At 41.5% G+C, this 21,748-nt stretch overlaps 1 protein-coding gene across 4 annotated transcripts in view; it reads right to left on the bottom strand.

The window, feature by feature from the left end:
* PEX14 (peroxisomal biogenesis factor 14) overlaps positions 1-21,748 on the bottom strand; it is a 68,026-nt gene that overhangs the window by 17,080 nt on the left and 29,198 nt on the right. For 3 of the 4 annotated variants that reach the window (XM_065037544.1, XM_005514263.3, XM_005514262.4), the window contains exon 3: positions 17,902-17,986. In XM_065037544.1, coding sequence (XP_064893616.1) covers positions 17,902-17,986 — 85 coding nt within the window. Of the gene's footprint in view, positions 1-393; positions 1,015-17,901; positions 17,987-21,748 lie in introns of those variants that run through there. The other variant, XM_021281861.2, reaches the window with a different exon arrangement.

Here is a 21,748-nt window from a genome sequence, read left to right as displayed (position 1 = left end):
AACAGAAGAGTCGTTCTAAATCCACTTCTCAACACTTTGGAAAACAAACATTTTGGTTCTTCTGGAGTCGCAGCAAGATCAAGACCATGCAGAATGCAAAAGGTTAAAAGGAACAATAAAGGAAACTGCCAATTGTAAGTGAATTATATTTGGCTTTGAAAGCTGAGCCACGGCTATATTATAAAAGGCATCTCTTTGCGTTGTTTACCATCACCCTGACTAATGCAGACCTTTTTTTTTGTTTTAAATAATCTCATGCAAATTAGACACACACTTCCTTCCAGTTGATTGCTATCTGCAAGGAATAATCTAACCGCAGAGGGTACTGAGCAAGGACTGAGCTGAGGAGAAGGATGCAAGGAAACTGTCTTCAGAGCCCTACAGAATGCAAACCTGTTCCCTTCCCCCCGTCATCCATTTCATTCCTCTGCAGCACCACAGCCAGGGCAAAGAATCAGTCCGAATTTTCACAAAGCCTTAAAATTTCCTCTTCAGGGTGTTGATTTGAATAATCCAGCACCCATGATTGTTCTTGCTGACCCTCTGTTGTCATTGTCACTGCTGCCACTCCATTTTCAGGGAACACTCAGCCTCTGTAAATTGTAGTCAAACACAGAATTAGAGCAAGTCAGAGAATAAAACGGGTTGTCACAAACATCTCTTGGTGCCCGCACCTTGGGTATTGTATAAAAAGCCCCTTTGCCCAAAAACTTTTAAGACTTGACTGTCTATTTAGGACCTTTTATAATATCTACTGCTATTTAATATGAAGACGTCATGTACGTCAAAATACTTAGAGGAGTATTGTTGTGCATATTTTACAGCTGAGGAAGAAGTGAGACATACAGATATAAGAAGTGCTCCAAGGTCAGAACTGAACCTCTGCCAGTCAGAAAATAAAACTCAGGAGATGCGAGTCCCAATCTGTTGTTTTACCATAAATCCATTCTTCTCTATTTTCTGGATGAAACACAGTAGCAATAATTGCACCACAAAGCCTTTGCAGGAGCTTAAATAGATGAGACACTAAGTTTCTTCTTCTCCTTCCCTGACATTTCAGTGACAACCCTTTTTCCCACCCATCCACTGAGCATATCTTTCTCTTCATTACATTCCTCCTTGCATTGCTCAGTCCAGTAATTCATGCAAGATTTACACAACCTGAAGGCAACATTAGCTTTAGGCAGAAAAATTCTGGTTAGGAAGAAATAAAGCATTCTGCCATGATAGGGAAAGGTGGTGGAAAGAATTAAGTTCCTTTTGTGGGTTTCCAAAGGCAATTTTATTACCACTGCGACAGAGCACCCCGGAGCTGCCGTCACACCCACCCTTTGGCAGGGAGGGCAGCGGGTCGTATCTGTTCTTATTTTCCTCACACGTGCACACGCTTTCTATTAAGAAGAAAAATAAATAGAACCAGACAACTTGTTTAGCTACAACAAACGACATGAGTACCCAAAGTTAGTGGCTGGCATCATATGACTAAAAGGAAGATGTACCGTAGACAGCCTGAAACGACAGTGCACTCCTGTTCCTGGAAGCCACTGAGTCAACTCTGCTCAGAAAGAACATGGCCACATTTTAAAAGAATCATCATAAAAACCTTCTGGGATCTGATCCAGACTAATGATTCCACCTGTTCAGTCAGTTGCATGCAACGCTGGGTGACTTTTTTATCAAATGTTTGTCCTATATCCCTTCTGTTTAGAGGAACACATTTCAATAAGGTCAGAAAGGCCCAGTCTCTGGATCCATTTGCTTTCATCCATCTTGGTCCATGGGGCGTTCCTGAGGCTGAGCCCAACCCAACTTTTTAACCAAACCTGAGGTCTCGGAAACATCACTCTGGTTTTTTTACCCTTCATTTACATTATTTGAATGTAAACATCCTGCTCTGCACCTTCAGACAAACTTTGTGTAAAGGAAGCCAAACACCCAAGGGAAACTGACTGGACTCAACTGTCAGGCGGAAAAACGCAGAAATAAAAGTTTAAAAGTTACTGAAAAGGCTCGGAATTCTCGTGGCTCTATTCACCTGCAAGACTGTCAATTATGCAATCACAATCTTTAAGTAACATTCTATACTTTAAGCCATCAGGGTGACTAAGCTGCAATCAGAACTGGGAAAGGTGCTCTAACCTCTGCTACACAGCACTAAAACAGGGAAGGAAAACCTGATTTAACAGTACGACGCTAAGAATTACAGCGAGTCAACCAGGAAGGAAAAGGTTAAAATAAAAAGTATTTTGGGCATAGCAAATATAAATAAATAAATACATCGGCAGCAGTTTCTCTTCCTGGCCAAGCTTTTTGGAGTCTCTAATAAAATGAAGTGTAATGGAGGAGAGGAGGGCAATGTCAGAGGGTGAGGGTTTGGGAGAGAGGTTGTTAAGTATCACCCTCTCCTCAGCTGTGTTTACTCCATTTACAGGACCCCGGGTGATTGATAGACAGACAAAAGCGAAGCAAGCAGATAGTAACCCCCCCGGGAGCATCGGGAAAGGGGATAACTCCTGACATCATCTCGAGCCCCAAACTCTCCTTAGCCACTTGTAATTAAAAAGACAGAGCAAGATATGCAAACCAGAGAAAAAGTGGAAGAGGATTTTTTTATTATTTATTATTAACATTTTGTTGGAACAGTAGAGTGCAATAAGGACTCTCAGAGCCGTTAAAAGTCGTCGGCTGACCTGTAGACCCCTATTTCCCAGAGCCTTGTATAAAATTGAATTTTTTAAACATAAATTACACGTAATGACGACACTGTAAAAACTAACAGTAATGGAAAGCTGTGCTGTATTTCATTAGCCTGTATTATTCCGTGCCACCTGATCCAGCCGGGCCTTGTTTATGAGTTAGTGTGTTAGCAGATGCCGATGGAAGCATTTGCTTCGACCTTGCTCTTCTCATTGGGGCATGAAATTACGACGGCAGCACCTTGATATTACAGCCATAAATACAGTAAACTGCAAATTTAAGCCAACGGCTCCTATTGTCTCTGAACATAAAGCTGATCGGTATTTATTTAAAAGGAGAACGAAAAAAAATATTATATATCACCTTGTTTATGGGTCCAGTCCCCCCCCTTCCCCTAATCTGCCTTATTCACTTGGTTAAATACTAAACAAACAAACTAAATCCTCCCTATTTTCTACTGATTAAATATTCTTATGAAATGAGTATTGTCTTCAGAAAACTGGATCAAAGTATTTTCGCTCTGAATAAGAAAGGGCAAGCGACTTGCTTAGCATGTCTTGGAGGAGAAAACACACAAACAAGTACTACAACTTTCCTTCTCAGTTTTCTGTATATGAGAAGTTCAAGATGTAAAATGAGAAAGTTGCTTCTGGTCACTTATTTATATTTGTGTATAAAATGTATGTACATGAGAGAGAGATGTTTCTTTCCACTTGTTTTCTATTTAAAAATATCTCCCTTGTTAATATTATTTCAAGACAAGGAGGAAAGACAGAGGAAAAAAAATGCAATAAGATGAACGGGAGGGGAAAAACATGCACAGGATTCCTTCTCTGAGGCAGCAGACAGCAGGAGAATGCCTCATTCTCCTATGGACATTTTGGGTAAATACCCCCGTTCACTGAACATTCCCACTAAAATTTATTAGAGGGGAAAAATCAAACACAAAGGCAAAAGGACATTGTAATATCACAAAGCATATCACAGCATAAATCACAGCATTATAAGTCAGTGCAAAATGTATTTCACTGGTAGTTTCAAGGCAGGGAAAATACAGTTTCACTTGTAGTAAGAGAGGTCAGGTCTCCCTCTTCTAATGTAAAGTAAGCTTCTTGCTTATATGAAGTATGTTATCTCTGTTTCACGTAGAAAAAAAGGAAGGGATACCTTAAGTAAAATCTCCCAGTACTAGGCGATATATTTCAGGGGCCAACGCACTAAGAGGAAAGAAACAACACGCAGGACGAAGAGGCTGAATAATGGCCTGAGACTCGGGACTCTGAAAGGCAAAAGCCCCATTCGATGCAGTGCTGTAACAGCCTTACCAGGATGTGGACACCTCATTTTGAATTAATCTACAACAAATCTTCAGGTAGCAGACAGCATAATTCAACAGGCACAATTACAGCTTCGCAAAAAGTTCCAATTACAAAAAAAGGCAACCTCCCTAGAAATAAGACTGTGCATTCAGAGAAAACAAGTATTTCAGGCATTGGAATGGCTGCCCAGGGAGGTAGTGGACTCACCGTCCCTAGAGGTTTTTAAACTGAGATTGGACATGGCACTTAGTGCCATGATCTAGGACTAGAGTTGGACCAAGGGTTGGACTCGATGATCTCTGAGGTCTTTTCCAACCCAGTCGATTCTGTGATTCTGTGATTCTATTAGATACACTAAAGGGGTAAGTTTCCAAGTGTACCCAACCTCTGATCTGCAATACTTGCTGTTATTCCTGCAGAGAAACTAGTCTCATGGTGACGGCTCCCGACCATCATTGTTTGTGTGATAACTCCTCAGAGACCCCAGGAGGCATTTGCTGTGCCGGGTACTGTGCGGAAGCCGGGTGGAGGGCGGGCAGAGCCAGAGCACTGCGCAGCCCGCGCGAGGGAAAGACAGGCTGGAAAGGAAAATACCGCACATAGAACCGAAGTAACTACCCAGAGTACACAGCAAGTCTATGAACTTTGCTTTCTATTATATTCAGAACTGCAATAAAAAACATTCTATAAAGGTGAAAGGATATTCATTTCTTCTACAAGTTCATTCTCAAAAGTAGAACTGTTTGGTACGTGGAAGCTCAAAAACCTAGAAACTAAACTTCATTACCAAAACTTGCCACAAATTTTCAAAACAGTCAGAAAACTTTGGAGCTTCAGACACATTTACTTTGTGTGAAAGAAAAAGCTTGTTGAGCTATAGTAACAAAACGATTGGCCTTTGGCTACTCTTTGATCTGTGATAATATCTTTACAAGCTTCTAAGGGGAAAGCCAGGGGTTGTCTTAAATTTGGGTAAGGTAAAACACTGGCAATATAGGAGGATTGGGTTTGACCTACCTTTGAAACTCCAATTTCAAACCGTATTTCCACCAACTTGAACCAGCACGTCACAGGAGTTCGGGCACCAAAGGAGAAGGGGCTGGCCTGGAGGATCTGTGCTCAGCCAGACGTCTGCAACGTCTTATGCATAAGAACGAGAAAGACCGTCCTGATGCACCATTCCCAGTTCTTTATGTTACTCCGGAATTATTGTGTGCCCCAAACACACTAACAAGACATCTGGATATTTTCTACACTGGACAATACTCATCAGAGAGCAGCCTCTGCAGATTAAGATTCATTGCAATGTAAAGAGCAACTTGCCACAATGTTATTTATTTCCTCTCTTATTTTCAAAACTTAAAACTTTAGAAAGGAACAAAACAAACCCATCAGGCCAGACTTATCACACAAAAATCATACAAAGTGTATACTAAATGAACTTCTAGTGTTCAAAGAACACACAGAATGAACATTGGATACACAGGACAGCGCATACTGTGCACTCTGTCACAAGTTGCTGTAAGGAGAACAGTAGCTATAGCTGCGTGTTTCTAAGAAAATGTAAAAATACATGGAAGTATGTATGGAAAATATCTGGAAATGTAAAGAAACCAACAGTGGGTGAGGAGCCATGAACACAGGAGTCTAAGTCCTTTTTCTGACAGATATTTTTTCACAACCTTATAGAGCATCTTTGCTCCTCTAGCCCAGTTTCTATCAAGTGGAATCAATGTTAGACACCCAGGAGTCCGGTATCGTGGCACCAAGAAGATAAGCTCAATTAAGAAAAATATAGCTAAATACTGCATGTTTGATTATTATGGTACAAATGTTTCAGGTAAAACTGGTTTGCACTTCCCCTAGGAAGCCAGAGACGCTAATACACTATTATAAAAAGACATGTCAGCAAGTATTCATTACAGATTATAAATCACCCTCGTTCTTCTTTCTTTTGTTTTAGAGAAATTTTTTTACATGCCATTAAAATATTGTTTTCTGAATGCTACTACAAAGCTAGCCACCTGTAAAATTAAAGGCTGATGCTGCCAATAACAATGTTGAAATACCTTCTGTTTAAAAGGCAAACCTACTTTGTAATTTTTAACACAACTGTATAAATATTTCTCCACCCACCCTTCACAATTTTGTTGGTTATGTCGCGTCCATTTAGACAACAACCATCTATGTCATCACACAGGATGTTAATCTTGGGTGGAGAAGAAAGAAACAATAGCAAATTAATTTTGAAGAAACCAAGACTACACAGGGTCCTTCATGATAAAAGAAGAGTGAAGACAAAAACCATTAGGCAACAAATCAACAAAACAGCAGAAGTTTCAAAATATCATTTTTAATCTTTTGGTTTGTTTGTTGTTATTTTTTTCTCCCCATGTGCCTTCAACAACTCTTCAGAGTTCTACAGAAAATTAAAGGAGTCTGGATTAAACGCCCAAAGGACGACTAATGCTAACAATCCTAAAAATAACCAGGTTAAGTGGTGGAAAAACTATGGTGACCACACACGGAGAACTGGAGTGGTAAGGTAGGAAAGGAGTTTCATCATTGCTCCCTCAGGACATGCACAGAACATACCAACTGCTCCTGGTTCTCTAGGGTTCCGATTACCATGCCAAACACACCTCCAGAGTTTCCTTATTAGTATAATAAAAAGCCTCTCCAACATTCGGGTTCTATTCCCAGCCTTGCTATTGACCTTGTGTAGGTCATTTAACCTCCATCTGCCTCAGTTTCTACATCTGTAAAGCAAGAATAAAATTACACAATATATGACCGACGCTGACAATTACCAGGTACAGAGACTGGCACTTTTGAGAATCTCTACATGTATAATATACATCTGAGCTATGTAAGGCATTTGCAACAAGTAATTTACTCAAGTAACAAGTTTATATTTTTTGGTGCTTGTAGATCATCTTTGGAAATACTTTCAGATTTCTGACTCTCCTCTAACTCTGCAAGCACTCGAATTCTTGCTTTGCTTTGACTGGGTGCTAAAATACACGGCATTTCTCTGGTCGCCTTTTGGCCAAGTGTTGCCCTCACAATCCAGTCACTGGGGTTGAACGTTCAAAATGGAAATACAGAAATATCTATTTTTTTAACATTGTCTGTTGTCCCTAGTGCCTCACAAAAGTCCCAGCCCAGGAGTTAAAACAGGAGTGGCTACACACCATTCACACAGAAACTGGAGTGAAGATTAAGAAATGTTTATGGGCAAGTTTCTGCAACATAACACAAGTCAGATCAATAGGTGAGGCAGCTGAAGCAGCGACTCGTACTGTGCAAGGATAGCTCTAGGAGTTCCAGGACTAGCAAATAGCCCCTACACAAAGAAATAATCTCATAAATATAAAGGGAGTGAATAAAAATAGAAAGATATCCTGTCTAGGCTCTACATAAGACTGTATCTCCTTTCTGGGCTGCTGATCAACACCAGCAGACAGGTGCCCAGCTTTTCACAGTGTTGGAGTCAATGGCGAAGGGCCAAGGGTGCACTTTGCAGATCCCTCTCTCTGCACTGCAGCCCTGGAGCAGAGGAACACGGCAGCAGGGGTGCAGGAACACTGTGCAGGGGAAGCGGCTGTTTGCTGAGCTGTGTGAGGGGCAAAGCTCTGAGCAGCAGCTTCGGCCTTGGTACCCCGGGATGACACAGCCCCACGCTCCTGAGTGCCAAGTCCAACGACCAGATAGAACAACTTATCCTCTACAGGCACTGCAGCAGATGAAGCTCACCAAAAGGACTCTGATTCATTTCTTCTCCCATTTCCTCCCCAGTTTTCTTTTACTGTTACCCCTGTCTGTCTCAGGTGGCCCAGTGTGGAAAAAGCTCTCCTTTTATGATGCAATATCTGGGACCAGGTGAGGCCCTGACTCTGCAGATAACCTAACGAATGGGCAAGAGCAGCTTGTGTTCTTATTGACAGTGCACGTGCTGGTAAATACCGACCCCCAGGGTATTCTCAGCAACCACGCGGCCATGCCCAGCTTCTCAGATCCACACACACACGCAAGCACTTGCTTTACCCGACACTGAACTCACACCTCACAAACAAATTATTTAACTACTCTATCCCCCAAGGAAGACAGTGATCATTTCAAATGCAGCTCCCTGCTCATCTCTCACAGACACGCAACGGCCTGATAGGTTAAATGCTGCCATTTAATTACAGTAATGGAAGCTGCTATTTTTTGGTTCCCTTGAATCCTCTCTCGCTCTCTTTTTTAAACACATACGGAGTCATCTTTTAAACATGTATTTTATATTTCTGAGTTTAACAGCTGCATTCTCCTAGTTACTCGAAGAGCAGGAGCAATGATATTCTGATATTTTTCTCTGTAACTCTGAGCAACTAGCCTTTTAAATGCTACCCCAACAGGAAGCCGGGTTGGGGGAGATGCTTTAGGAAGGGATACACGCTGCAGAGCCCAACCTGCCCCTTCATTTACTTGGACGGTTTGTGTTGATTTCATTGCATCAGCTGAACCTTCCCCTCTCCCCCAAAGCAGCTGGGGCCTGGGGAGGATAAACAAGAAAGTGCCCTGAGTAATTTTACTGAAAATGCTATACAATTGGTACATCACACTGACAGTATGGCACAGTATGGTTATATTTATAGATATATATGACTGGGAGTCAGAATTATCTCAGATCTAACCATTCTTAATACATCTGGCTCCACTTCTCCATCTAAAATGAGGACAGTGTTTCCTCTGTTTCCCACTGAAATTTGGAGTTTGGAACTGTTTGGAGAATATAAAGGTCTCACAAAGAAAAGAAAATGTAATTAGAAGTGCATTAAACTTATCATCTTGCCATTCCACAAAAGGTGTCACAAGCTTAGTCAGTTAATAACCGTACAGTACTTTGAACAAGCAAAGTGGCACAGAAATATGACATCTATGTTTGTTAAATTCTTGAGCATGCTGCAAACCACTTTTTTTTCCCTCGAGTGAATTCAGCAAGGGGGCTGTGAGTGGCCAAAGACTAGAGGGTTTTATGGTTATTTATTACTGAGGGAGGACACACAACACAGTATTCCATGAGTGGCACAATAACTATTTGTGGATTTTACATTTCGTATTGTGTGGCAATTAGAAAAAAATTGAGGAGTAAAACATAATACTTCCAAGTCTAAGTAAATTCTTACCTATGCTAAGGCCATAACACTCCTAGAAAAATACCCGTATTGCACCTGTCCTCAACTTTGTCCTTTAAATGTGAAAAGCTTATTTATTTGTTCTGTGGCAGTTGGCTCCCCATCAGCCAGCCAGCCATGCAGGGATATTGCCATCTTCACCCTCTGGTACAGATACCCACCAGTGTCTCTTAAGGATGGAATCTTAAAAGGTGAGGCAAGGCAGAGACAAAGACAAATTTAATTTTATCACCATAAAAAGGGACATTTCCACATGGGCAGCAAGGACATGAATATCATGTGTATGCGGGGGCGGGGGGGATTATAAACGCATTTTTGGCGAAATTCAATAAAGCTGATTCCACTGCATAAGGTCAGCAATTTACTTTTAAAAAATGATATGATTGCAACTTTTAATATAACCCATGTATTTGCTGCAAGATGCTCTAGAAGATTGTGTAATGTAACCAGCCGACCTCTCCACAGGAGCAGAGATCACCCCATTTACCCTTTATTGTCTTGCTAAAAGCAATGCACATTTGCACAGAATGACAAAGTCAACAGCTTTTACTTCAGAGAGCCTCAGATTTCATTGCGAATGAATTGTGTGCTCTCCTAGGAGTGGAGTCTTGCCTGGACTAGGTTCCATGAGAAAAAATGAGAAAGAATGAACCAAAGAATAAATTCCCTTTCGACTAAGGGAAGAACGATTGTGCCCCAGATTAAAATTAAGAGGGAACAGTGTGTAGCAGAAAAGCAAACAGTAGGATTTTCATGTTCATGGGCAGCCAAGACATCGTTTTAAACAGCACAGAAATGTTGTCAAAGAGAATCTAGAGAATTATCTCATACAGGAACTTATTTTATCTTTCCTAGCAGGAAAGTGTCATTAGTTCTGAGATGGATTTCAGCAGAAGAGCAACACAGACTATCCTAATTACACTCGGTTTTAGCCTCAAGAGAGAAGGCTGTCTCTTTAGACTTAGAATACCAGGTTCGTTCCCAGAGTACATCAAGAACTGAATTCCTTTACTCGCTCCAGGAAGATTGTGGGGAAACCCTGGGCTGGATGACCACGAAGAACAAATTCCTTCTATTACAAAAATATTTTTATACAAATGTACATAGATTTCTTCAACTGTCTCAAGGTGAAGCCTGCTTCAAAGGTCAAAGCTGCAGGGCTGGATTAGGATTGCACGCAATCTGCCTGAGCCTTGACATGCTGACATTCTAAAGTTTGCAGCTCTGCCCTCCCACCCTCGGCTGACAGGAGACTCTGAACCTCTCTGCAAGGGTGGCTCTTACTCCAGCGAGCAACCGAAAAAAATCACGTGCTGCAGCACCAAGAACTCTGAAACAAGCATATCAAAGCAGTTTATAAACACGGCCAACAGAAATCTTGCTAAGTTAATAATGCAAAAGTGATAATTAACTGCATTTTACAGATGGGCAAGATGAGAACAAGTAACTCGCCCAAAGCCAGGCAAGCAGTCATATCTCACACCTCCACTGCCTGCCCTTAGATTGGAGCTACGGAAGTGACTTTCGTTCGGCACTCTGCATCTACTTTCACTTGAAAACAGGGTAGATAAATTATTAAAGGTCTGAGCCTTTTCTGCCCATCACTATGGCTGACAATTTCAGGGCTCAGAATATAACTGACTATTCTAGCACTGTCTTCTAGAATGCACTCCAACTCACTCTGCTGTAATCATATTGGTTTTTCAGTGCTACCAGGAATGGAAGTATTATTTTGACAGTAAACAAGGCAGATATGACTCAAAACACACTCAGTGAGCAATAGGAGTTAATTTTGCAAAGCCATTTTTAACGGCTCTTTTACATTACATAGTTATTGTCAGATAGCCAAGTGGAGAGACATCATTAAACCCATGACATTCCAATTATTTGTTAAAATTAAGCTTACAACCAATATTTTGTCACATGCACAACTTCCTGGGCACCAAACCAGTCTGTTCCAATTTATGAATAATTTTCAAGCTACAAAAACAAGGCAAAGGTGATTCTGGACTCTTCTTTGAAATCACAGAATCCCAGACTGTCAGGGGTTGGAAGGGCCCTGGAAAGCTCATCCAGTGCAATCCCCCCATGGAGCAGGAACACCCAGATGAGGTTACACAGGAAGGTGTCCAGGCGGGTTGGAATGTCTGCACAGAAGGAGACTCCACAACCCCCCTGGGCAGCCTGGGCCAGGCTCTGGCACCATCACTGAGAAGAAGTTTCTTCTCAAACTTAAGTGGAACCTTTTGTGTTCCAGTTTGCACCCATTGCCCCTTGTCCTATCACTGGTTGTCACCGAGAAGAGCCTGGCTCCATCCTCCTGACACTCCCCCTTTAGATATCTGTAAACATGAATGAGTCCCCCCTCAGTGTCCTCTTGTCCAGCTCCAGAGCCCCAGCTCCCTCAGCCTTTCCTCACACGGGAGATGCTCCACTCCCTTCAGCATCTTGGTGGCTGCGCTGGACTCTCTCCAGCAGTTCCCTGTCCTGCTGGAACTGAGGGGCCACAACTGGACACAATATTCCAGGTGTGGTCTCCCCAGGGCAGAGCAGAGGGGCAGGAGAACCTCTCTGACCTACTGACCACCCCCTTCTAACCCACCCCAGGTACCATTGGCTTCCTGGCCACAAGGGCCCAGTGCTGGCTCATGGTCACCCTGCTGTCCCCAGGACCCCCAGGTCCCTTTCCCTTACGCTGCTCTCTTATAGGTCTTTCCCCAACTTATACTGGAACCTGGGCTTGTTCCTACCCAGATGCAAGACTCTACACTTTCCGGAATGTCCTCAGGTTGGTTAGTTTATCGCATTTTGTTAGCGCTATTGCTGTGGGTCTCTTCTTGCCAAAGAAGCCAAGAAAATCCGTAAAGCTCATGACAAGTTCACAAACAGTGGTAAAATTGATGGGGAGAGGAGGCAGCATGATGAATCGGCTGGTGCCGAACAGCAAGTGACAGATCTGCAGACAGAAGACGGGCAGGACAGGGGGGGCATCTCCGTCACTGCAGATGGATAGGGATTTTCAATCATTTTCAGGAGGAAAAAAGAAGGCACCTAATAGAAAATACAGAGCTGTGGAACTAATTTCTGGATCATAAGCACATCTGTTCTTCTGGATCATGAGACTCCAGAAGTGGGAACCTCCCAGGTATGTTGAACATTATCAGCACTGGGCAAACAGAGCACAGTGCCAAAAATGGATGCGACTACCAATAACGCTGATTCAGATAGGAACTGCTCTGAGTTTGTTAGCAATGAAAGCATTCATTCACTCTTTAATCTTTGGATCCCTAATAAGTTCCTTGGGATATAACCAGACTTCCCCATTGATGCAGGGTTGTATTGACCCAAAGCTTGGACAGAAGGCACCTAAAGAACAAACTGATTGCATGAAAAGGTGTAGGACACTTTTCTTTAACCTAAGCAAAATATTAGAAGGCACATTACCTGTCTTTCAAAGTCATAAACAGAGGCCTAAGCATCTCTAGTAATTAAATATCCCATAGTGCTTTTCAAGAATCTTTGTAATTTTTTTAGTCAGTAATTACATTCTCTATCCCTAAAGCTCCCTCTGCAAGATGACTTAGATAAAGTATTCTTCATTTGCTCTCCTAAAAACCATGTTGTGATGTTAAGCAGTGAGCTCCAGATAACCCCACAGACACCACCAACCATGCTCCGTCCAATGGTTAATGGGTGCAACTGCTCTAGGATCCTCAAATGAAGCGCATTATGAAAACGCAGAATGCACTGACTTCCGTTTAACCTGTACAGTCATTTCTGTAAGTCTATACAAGCTGTTGGACTAACTTGATGCTACGTGAACACCAAAATTCTTTAATAATCAGAAAGTCTTATCTACTTCACCGTCTCTTAAATCCATACCCTGTCAGCAAGTCTGAAGAGAAGGACAAATCACCTAGCATCCATTGGATAGTCTGCACTTACAGCCTAATCACACGTTCTTGTATTAAACATGGTCATTTCTAGAAAAGTATAAGGTTTGCAGGGCAATAGTAGTTTGGCCCAAATAGATATTTTGACTGCACAGGTTACTAACTACATTTTTTGGTGTGAGTTGTCACTGGACTCTATTGGCTTGCATTGCATTTTCTTCTCAAGAAAAAGCTTTGTAAAAATTGTTTGAGCTTCACTGAGACATGTTAAAGAATTAATTACAAAGTAAAGCTGAGGTAGAAAATTAATTTGGGAAACACAAGAGGTTACTTTTCTTTTCCTCCCTTTTCTGGAAGTGGGGGAGGAAAGGCAGTTATTTTCATCTCCATGCTGGGGGCAGGAGTTGGGAGCTGCCCAGTCGATAACCTGGCCATCAGAACAAGGTTTGTAATTAAAAGGTCAGTGACCTGGAAAGCTAGGGCCTCACTCTCAGGGCTTCTCAGTAATGACGGTGCTATTAAATTAAGACTGTTATGAAATCAATGCTAAAAAAGCTTTCATGGTAACGAGATTCCATTCAAGGACATGCAAACTGCCTCATGAAATGGACTTAAATTATAAAAAAGAAAAGTAATAAAAAAGGGCTAAATTGAAATCTGCTGAAGAATTTTCTTCCTTTAAAGCCCTCCAGCAGTGGGCTGGGCCCCTTCTCCCAGGTCCTCAAGGTGATCCACTTGGGTTTCTTTGGCAAAGAAGTAAAGACACGGGGCTCAACTTCCAAGAATGCAGAATATAGAAAGAGGAAGAAAAACACGTCTGTTTTCTACTGGAAATTCTGAGGCTGACAGCATTTGTTTCCAGGGAATCAAGTGTCTTTGTGCTCTGAATGGGAAGGGCCATGTACAATTAAATAATTCATCTCTTCAGAAATCACCATAGCCTGGCACCTTGACATTGGCAATTTTCTCTGGGACTCTGATGCACTGCAAAAAACTGTGCAAGACCTACAGGAAAACCTTGCGCAATAACTCACTTCCAATCAGCCAAAGTAATGAAACAGATTAGGAGATACAACATGTAAAAGGCCAACACTTCCAACCCATCTCACCAAGTGAGAGCACAACTGCTTTTAGAAGCATGTAGCCCATTACGTTACACATATATATATATTATACAAAAGACCAATCCAGGTAGTGTATCTCCTGAAGACTGTCCAACCTTCTGGGTGGACGTTTTCCCAAAATAACTCAACAATTATACATTTAGTTGCCCTAATGCACTTCTGTTCTCCCATCACTGTAATTTCTTAGCTCCCCGTATGCTTTTGTTTGTTCCCACAATCCCACTCTGGGAAGGCATTACTGTACTCGTTTGACAGATTAAAGGAACAAGCAACTAAGAAAAAGTTCTTTATCCAGGATTACACATAAGTCCTAGCAGTTATTCCCTTCCCTGCCCCAAAAGATTACAGCACCCTGGAAAATAGAGCTCCATCTGCATAGCGCGCTTCCACCCCCTTTCTCTGTCTTGCAAAAAGTTACAGATTCAGAGAACACAAAATGAACAAACCACATGAGTTACCGGCTGGGTAACCGAGCAGTGCAGGACATCTGAGGCACAACAGCGAGATGACAGACACAGTTCCACAAGGGTTTAAACCCCACGTGCTGTCTAATTACTCCCAAGGCGCCGCCGATTCTGTGGCATGTCATCAGCAAAATCAGCGAGTTGGACAAAAAACAAACAACAGCTTTTTTTCCTTTCTTTTCTTTCAGATACTCTGAGGGGAAACAGCTGTTTTTTCCTTCATCTGAAGAAGTTCATGATAAAAAGGAGGAAATGTCATAAATTACACAAAATGCCAGTGTAAGCTTCAAAGAAAATGATAAATGATTCTAATAACTTCATGTTTCTCATTAATGCCTCTGTATTTGGGAGTTTAAAAGCGCTTAAGACAACAAAGAAATCTCATCCGACTTTTGAAAGACCTTTTACAAATCTGGGACACCCTCATTCTCCCAACTGTCATCGACACTATCATCCCGTGTTCCGAATAGAGCAGTTCAGCAAACCCCTGACCCACAAGTAACCAGGAAAATCTGCTTTCAGCCTCTGCAACCACTGTTCACAAGACACCAAACCCAGTCCAGCTGGTGAGCCTGAAGGAACCTGCATTTCTCACTGCCCTGAAATGTATTAAACAAAACCCTGCATTAGATATTAAATAGAAATAAAATTTGATTGGTCCTTTTTTAGGAAGGAGATGCTAATAAAAAATAAGAAAAAAAAAATATAATTCAAGGTAGAACTACCTCTACAAGTCTCAGAAGTGAAATTTCGCAGGCAAAACCGGGACTGCAGGACCTGAAAGCTCAACCACAGCTGATGCTCCGGTCCTGCCCCTGTAGTGGGGAGTCATAGATTTCTCCTGTTCGGTTCCATGAAAATAACTACAAAAGGCAAGTTCACACATGGTGGACGACTATCTATAGATCTGAAGATTCCCCTCCACTGAAATTCTTCTGGGGTCCAGCAAAAGATCTGCTGAAACCTGGATGAGAGTAACTGTGAAAAAAACACAAGGGTAACCTCTGTGTTTAAAAGGGTCTCTTGTAACTGAAATGGTTTCTCTACAGAAAATGCTTTTTCGACTGGCAGTGAGGAGTTCTCCACCAGACAGCCCAACTATCTGCAAAATGGGGATAAACATTATCATTGGGATGACAATGACCGTATATCAGAGAATAGGGGAAATAGCCTACCGAACCGTGTAATTCCTCATTTACTCAGGACTAAACTAGCCACGACACCTACGTTTTCAAGAAGAATTGCCTCTATCTGTGAGAGCACACAGGTACCATGACAGTATGTACCTTCTGCTCTCGAGCACTGAACAGAGGTCACGTTGTAAACTCAGTGCTCAGAATCCATATGGCCATATTTCCAGTGACTGTTGGGTATGGGCACTACTGGCCCCTGCTCCTTCCTGTCTCCCACAGTTAAGTTTTTTAACAAACAATTAGCACAAAGGGAAGAAGGGCTAATTAACAAAGATGAACAAACACACAGCTCTACCAAACAATTTTTGCTCTTTAGTAATTATTAGCCAAGTAATTCATAAGGAGTATTAGCCGGGCCACAGTTTCCCTGTGCCTCCATCTCCCCACCCTTCCTCTTCTCCCAGTCAGGGATTTATTAAAATTAAACAGATTAGATGGAGCTCCTGATACTAAAAACTGTTCAGCAAAGCCTGCGGTGGGGAAGTGCAGAGCAAACACCAGAGACATTTGTCTCTAAATTGCTCTAAATACCTTCTGCAAATGAAATTCTAACCCAGCTGTGTTGAGAGAGAAAATGAGGAATAACTGGTCATTGTCAGCACAGAAGAAGATCAGGCAGTTATAATATTGCACGATATACTGGGGGCTAAGGATCTCTCGGCAACAATAGATTTTGTATCAGGTTACCCCGGGTAATCAGCACAGCTTTTAGGCTCAGCTTTCCCTTGCTTCATTGCTTCGCGGATAGAGTTGAAATCCCCAAGCTTTTATGATTAATTACTCCCCGTAGGTCCACATATTTCAAGGAAAAACTCATGGAGCACAGCGGCCAACAGGCTCCAAATTTTAATGCCATCCTGATGGCAGGGCAGGGCAAGCAACATACCTATGTGTTTGGAATGTTCTCTGACTGGCACCAGCACAAGCAGTGAGAGGACCACGCTCCAAATGACATCACTGCTAAAAGACAAGACTGCCATTCCCTTCTAGGTCCTTTGTTATTCAAGACGAGCAAAGTGGTGCCTTTACTTGAACTCTCCATCTCATGATGTCAGGTCTCAGGCATCTCAATAAACAGTTCATAATCCCAAACAGAATAATATATATTTCATAGGCGTCCTTACTTTTCAAAACTCGAGATCTTTAGCTATAGAATTTGATGTACCCTCAAGTACTTATGACTTCAATACATAAGTGAAGTGTGTTGCTCCCCTCTGAAGCCTGGAGTTTGTATTTTCAGCATCATTCCAACAGCTTAAAGTGCTCCATAGTGCATGTAATTAACTCCAAGGTAAGACTGTCCTTATTATTTACATCTTGCAGTAAAGATCTAAGCAATTTGGTCCCAGGAAGACAGCATAATATGGAGCGAAATCCATCTGAAAAGCACTGTAAGTTGTGGACTAAAAACTTCAGAAAGAAAAAAAAAGAATAAAGATAGTTCTGCTATGAGTCAGAAAGTAAAATAAATTCTCAGTAGGCAATGGCAAAAGTATGTTCTATCTGTCTAAAACAATATAGGATTTGTCAAGATCTTTTCTATCCCTGCTATAGAAAAGGGCTAAACTCAGTCAGTAGTTTACCATTTCAGCCTGAAAGTCAAGTTGACCCCAAGCTTGACCTTAACCTGACCTTGTTTACTTTCACCAAGTCCTTCGCCCTTCATCCCTCTCTCTGGTTCTCTTCGGAAACATTTGACCTTTTCACCTAGAAGTTGGTCATTCTAAAGCCAGTGTCACTAAGGCTGGAACTGACCAACTAGTCCACAACTCTAAACTGTCCTAATTGCAGAAAAGATGTGATAACAGTTAACCCCAACACTTCCAGTGTGTCTTCTGTATTCTACAATTCCACATCTGGTGCCAATATTGCACTAGTCAGTTTGAAAGAAAAGATACTGGCATTTCTTACAATTTTTTTGAGAGAACTTGCTTTGCCCATAACATCTAATTTTCCATAGCAATACATTTTGGCTTTAGGCTAACTCAAGCTTCTCATTATTACTGAGACCGCGAACTTAGGAGTCCATACCTTTCTTCTTCAAAAATGCTCTTCTGGTTGCAATAGGACTTTGGCGGACTCGTGGATTCTGTAAAAACTTGACCGCTGTCACAATCTGACGAGGGCAGGAGGATTGGAGAAAGAGAGAAAAGAGCTGGGTTAGGAACGGTCAAACTCCTATTTTACATTATGCATTCTGTACTGCAAAGTAAGGCAGCGCACCCAACATATGGAGACAGTCTGGAGCTGACACTGATCCAACGTTCAGAAATGGTTCAACAAGCATCTGAGTTTGTGGCTCAACTCTAATCAGACAGCACAATTATGGCATTTCAACCTAGAAGCTTCTTGTTGAATTACTCTTGGAGCAGCTCAACCTGCACAAAAAACTCCATTAAGATTCTTAGGGATTTCTGCCACTTACATTGTGATCTTCTTACCTAAGTGGGCCCCTGTAGTTGAGGGTAACCTGGAGACAATGCATGTGATCTGGAGCAGTAGGTTTACCAGTACAAGTGCTTCCTTTCTATCTGACATGAAGCTTGCTGCAAATTGTAAGACATTAAGGCCTTTTCTGACTTCATTCTAATTTCCTGAAAGCAATAAATAAACCTCAGCTTGTCATGACTGGAAAAGGAACAACTTCACATGTTTTGGGTCACATAACAAAAATACCAAAAAAGACACTTTTCATGAGGTAAATGGGAAGGTGAGTAGTTAAATTTATGTTCCACACTGGCAGAAATCACAGATGACTTTTGTTTACAGACTGACTTCTACATCCCTCTTTAAGGTGACATAGCACTTAAAACAAGCCACTTACTCCAAGGGTAAAGTATGGGATAATATTCAATGGCATCAATGACAATGGCACTAGTTTTTTACATTTCCACTCAATGCCAACAAAAAAAGGTATTTGATTTTTTCCTTCACATGGTAGGTGAACTTTCCACATACTGTCCTATACTATTAGACATTTTAATACGTGGTGCTGCACTAGTGAAAAACAGCTGTTTCACCTTCCTTACATATAAAGACATCTGTTGCAATTGTGGCATTGGGGAACAAAGTGCCTGAAGTCACCAGCACTTGAGAGATGGACACATCCATGTGAACTAGTGGAGGAGATTATTTCCTTCCTCTAGAGCTAAAAATAACCATGCATGTGCACGAAAGAGGTTTTTCCTCCTCAAACAGCGGCATGAACCTTCTCCTAAAACCGTGGTATATACCAGAACTGTGTCAGGTATCTCTTGAAGAGTTAATCTTAAAATACACTGGAATTCAGTTCCAAAAATGTTTTCAAAACTTTTCACAGCACAAAAAGATGGAAAAAAATAGCATCGCCACTGAAATCACCAAGTTTCACTTTGTGTTTGAATCACACCCTTCAAATATGCATTTCTGGTCAGAGAGCAAAGTTCTGATGGGTTTAATGGCACTTTCAATGTACTCCTCAGTGCATTCCATCAATGTTTTTTTTCTTTTAAATTGCATCTCTTATTTCTTTAAATACATTAATCAGGCTAGTGTAGGCAAAACGGATCCATTGGACAATGCAATAAACATGAATTATCATCTATCCAACACGCATAATGGCTTAAAAATACATAATAGCAGGTGTAGTTTAAATGATTAGTTATTACACCTGTGGTGGGTCTGATTCAATTGGGGAAAATCATCTTTAATAGGTTAAAAGGTTTAGATCACCAGGCTTCCCTTAAAGTGGCTGTAGAGAGGGTATGATGGAGTACGCTGTCATTACTAATTCATTTAAGAAAAACATGGGGGATACAGCAAAGAACAGCATAAACGAGTGAATCCAATTTAAACATCAGGTAAAGCAGAAAACACCTTTTAAAAAAGCATGATAAATGAATTTGGAAGAGAGATGAAATTGACATATTTATTTTAACGGGAATGTGACAAGGTCCCAGCACACTTCAAAGTTGGGAGGATAAAATAAATGGGGTATTTTTAATTCTTTTCCTTTTCTTATTTTCCTTCATTTTTCCCACTAAGTTTACACTCAGTAATTTTGAGCCATAAAATCCTATAGTAAAATACCCCATATAAAGTACACTTCGGTTTCATTTATGTGCACTTGATCTGTCTCCAGCTGAAATGCAGGTGACAGGCAAATCACAGATTTAAACTGTGCTGATATTGCTATGCCAGATGCAGAAATATAAAGCGCCCAGACTAATAACCTTAAGATAATATGCTGAATAAGAAGGATGCCCAAATGAGCAGACCAACAGATATGCGAACATATCAAAACCACTTTCCTTCTAGCAATAATTACTTGTTTGTTTCTTCAGAAACTCCTCAGCGCTCCCTCCCACATCCAGGGAGCCAGAGACACAAGCGGCCTGCAGACTCAAAATTCTGCGAGCTCTCATATTTAATTATTAGTTCTTAAGCACTAAAAAACCTGTAAGAAATAAGCAGTATTTTTTCATTGTGTTATTTCAATCACAACCATGCGAGCATTTTATTGATTCTAACTCTTTATTAAAACTTATTTTTGCCTTGTAAAAATGTAAACATTTCAGTAATCCATTTCACTCCAAAATAAACTTCTACTTTATCTCTTCCCTGCATCACTTCCTCCAACATTCACAAAGTTTTTAATCTTAAAACAAAATACAATTACAAACAACAACAAAAAGGAACCCTGGATGTGCATTCCTCCTCCCAATAATCCCATGTTTCTCGTATCTGTGTTTGCATTTACCTCTGAACAATCCTCCCATAGGCTGAGCTGAAACATCTTCATTTTTATAATTCATCTTGTATACATGAGCAACTTATGAAGCAATTTTGGCCACGTCCAAATGCCAATATTTTCAACAAACACACACAAGAACTTTCCTACCTTCTATGGATCATTTTCTTTGCACAAACAAGGGCAACTGCAGTCCATAATTTAAACAACAGAACCAGGAGGCGGAGGATGAAAAGACTTTGCAGTTCTGTGTATAGCCAAAAAAATCATGCAGCAAATAGCACTCTGACTCAGCTGGTAAGACTGTTCCATACTACTTCTGTACCACTTGTAACACTTCTACGAATTTTTATGTTATTAGGACACTGTCAAGTAATGTGCATTGTATCACAACTTTGATTCACACACTGGCCAGCAAACTGGTTTTATCTATGGGATCGGGTACATATTTCTCTTAATGAAAGGCAACGTATTTGGCTTTTAAAAGCAAGTCAATTCCATAAACTTGGTATCCCACCACCAATTCTCCTGCTGTGATATGATACACAAAGACACATTTCTGAGTGGTGGTGGTGGTGGGTGGGATCCTGAAGCAGGTCTTGTCCTACAGCGGGATAGATGCTGAAGGGAGTGGAGCATCTCCCGTGTGAGGAAAGGCTGAGGGAGCTGGGGCTCTGGAGCTGGACAAGAGGAGACTGAGGGGGGACTCATTCATGGTTACAGATATCTAAAGGGGGAGTGTCAGGAGGATGGAGCCAGGCTCTTCTCAGTGACAGCCAGTGATAGGACAAGGGGTAATGGATTCAAACTCGAACACAGGAGGTTCCACTTAAATCTGAGAAGAAACTTCTTCCCAGTGAGGGTGGCAGAGCCTGGCCCAGGCTGCCCAGGGGGGTTGTGGAGTCTCCTTCTCTGCAGACATTCCAACCCGCCTGGACACCTTCCTGTGTAACCTCATCTGGGTGTTCCTGCTCCATGGGGGGATTGCACTGGATGAGCTTTCCAGGGCCCTTCAACCCCTCACATTCTGTGATTCGGTAACAGAGTTCTATGTGGAAAACAGAATCAAAAGCCACCAGGAGCGCAGCCTGTAAGAGCTCTAATAGATTTCCTAATACTGGGAACCCTCTGTAGGTTATTACTAAACAG

The sequence above is a fragment of the Columba livia genome, chromosome 21, assembly GCF_036013475.1.
Source record: "Columba livia isolate bColLiv1 breed racing homer chromosome 21, bColLiv1.pat.W.v2, whole genome shotgun sequence".
Classification (NCBI taxonomy): Eukaryota; Metazoa; Chordata; class Aves; order Columbiformes; family Columbidae; genus Columba; species Columba livia.
The sequence above is the reverse complement of the archived record's forward strand: the minus strand, read 5'-3'. Positions and strand labels throughout refer to the sequence as shown.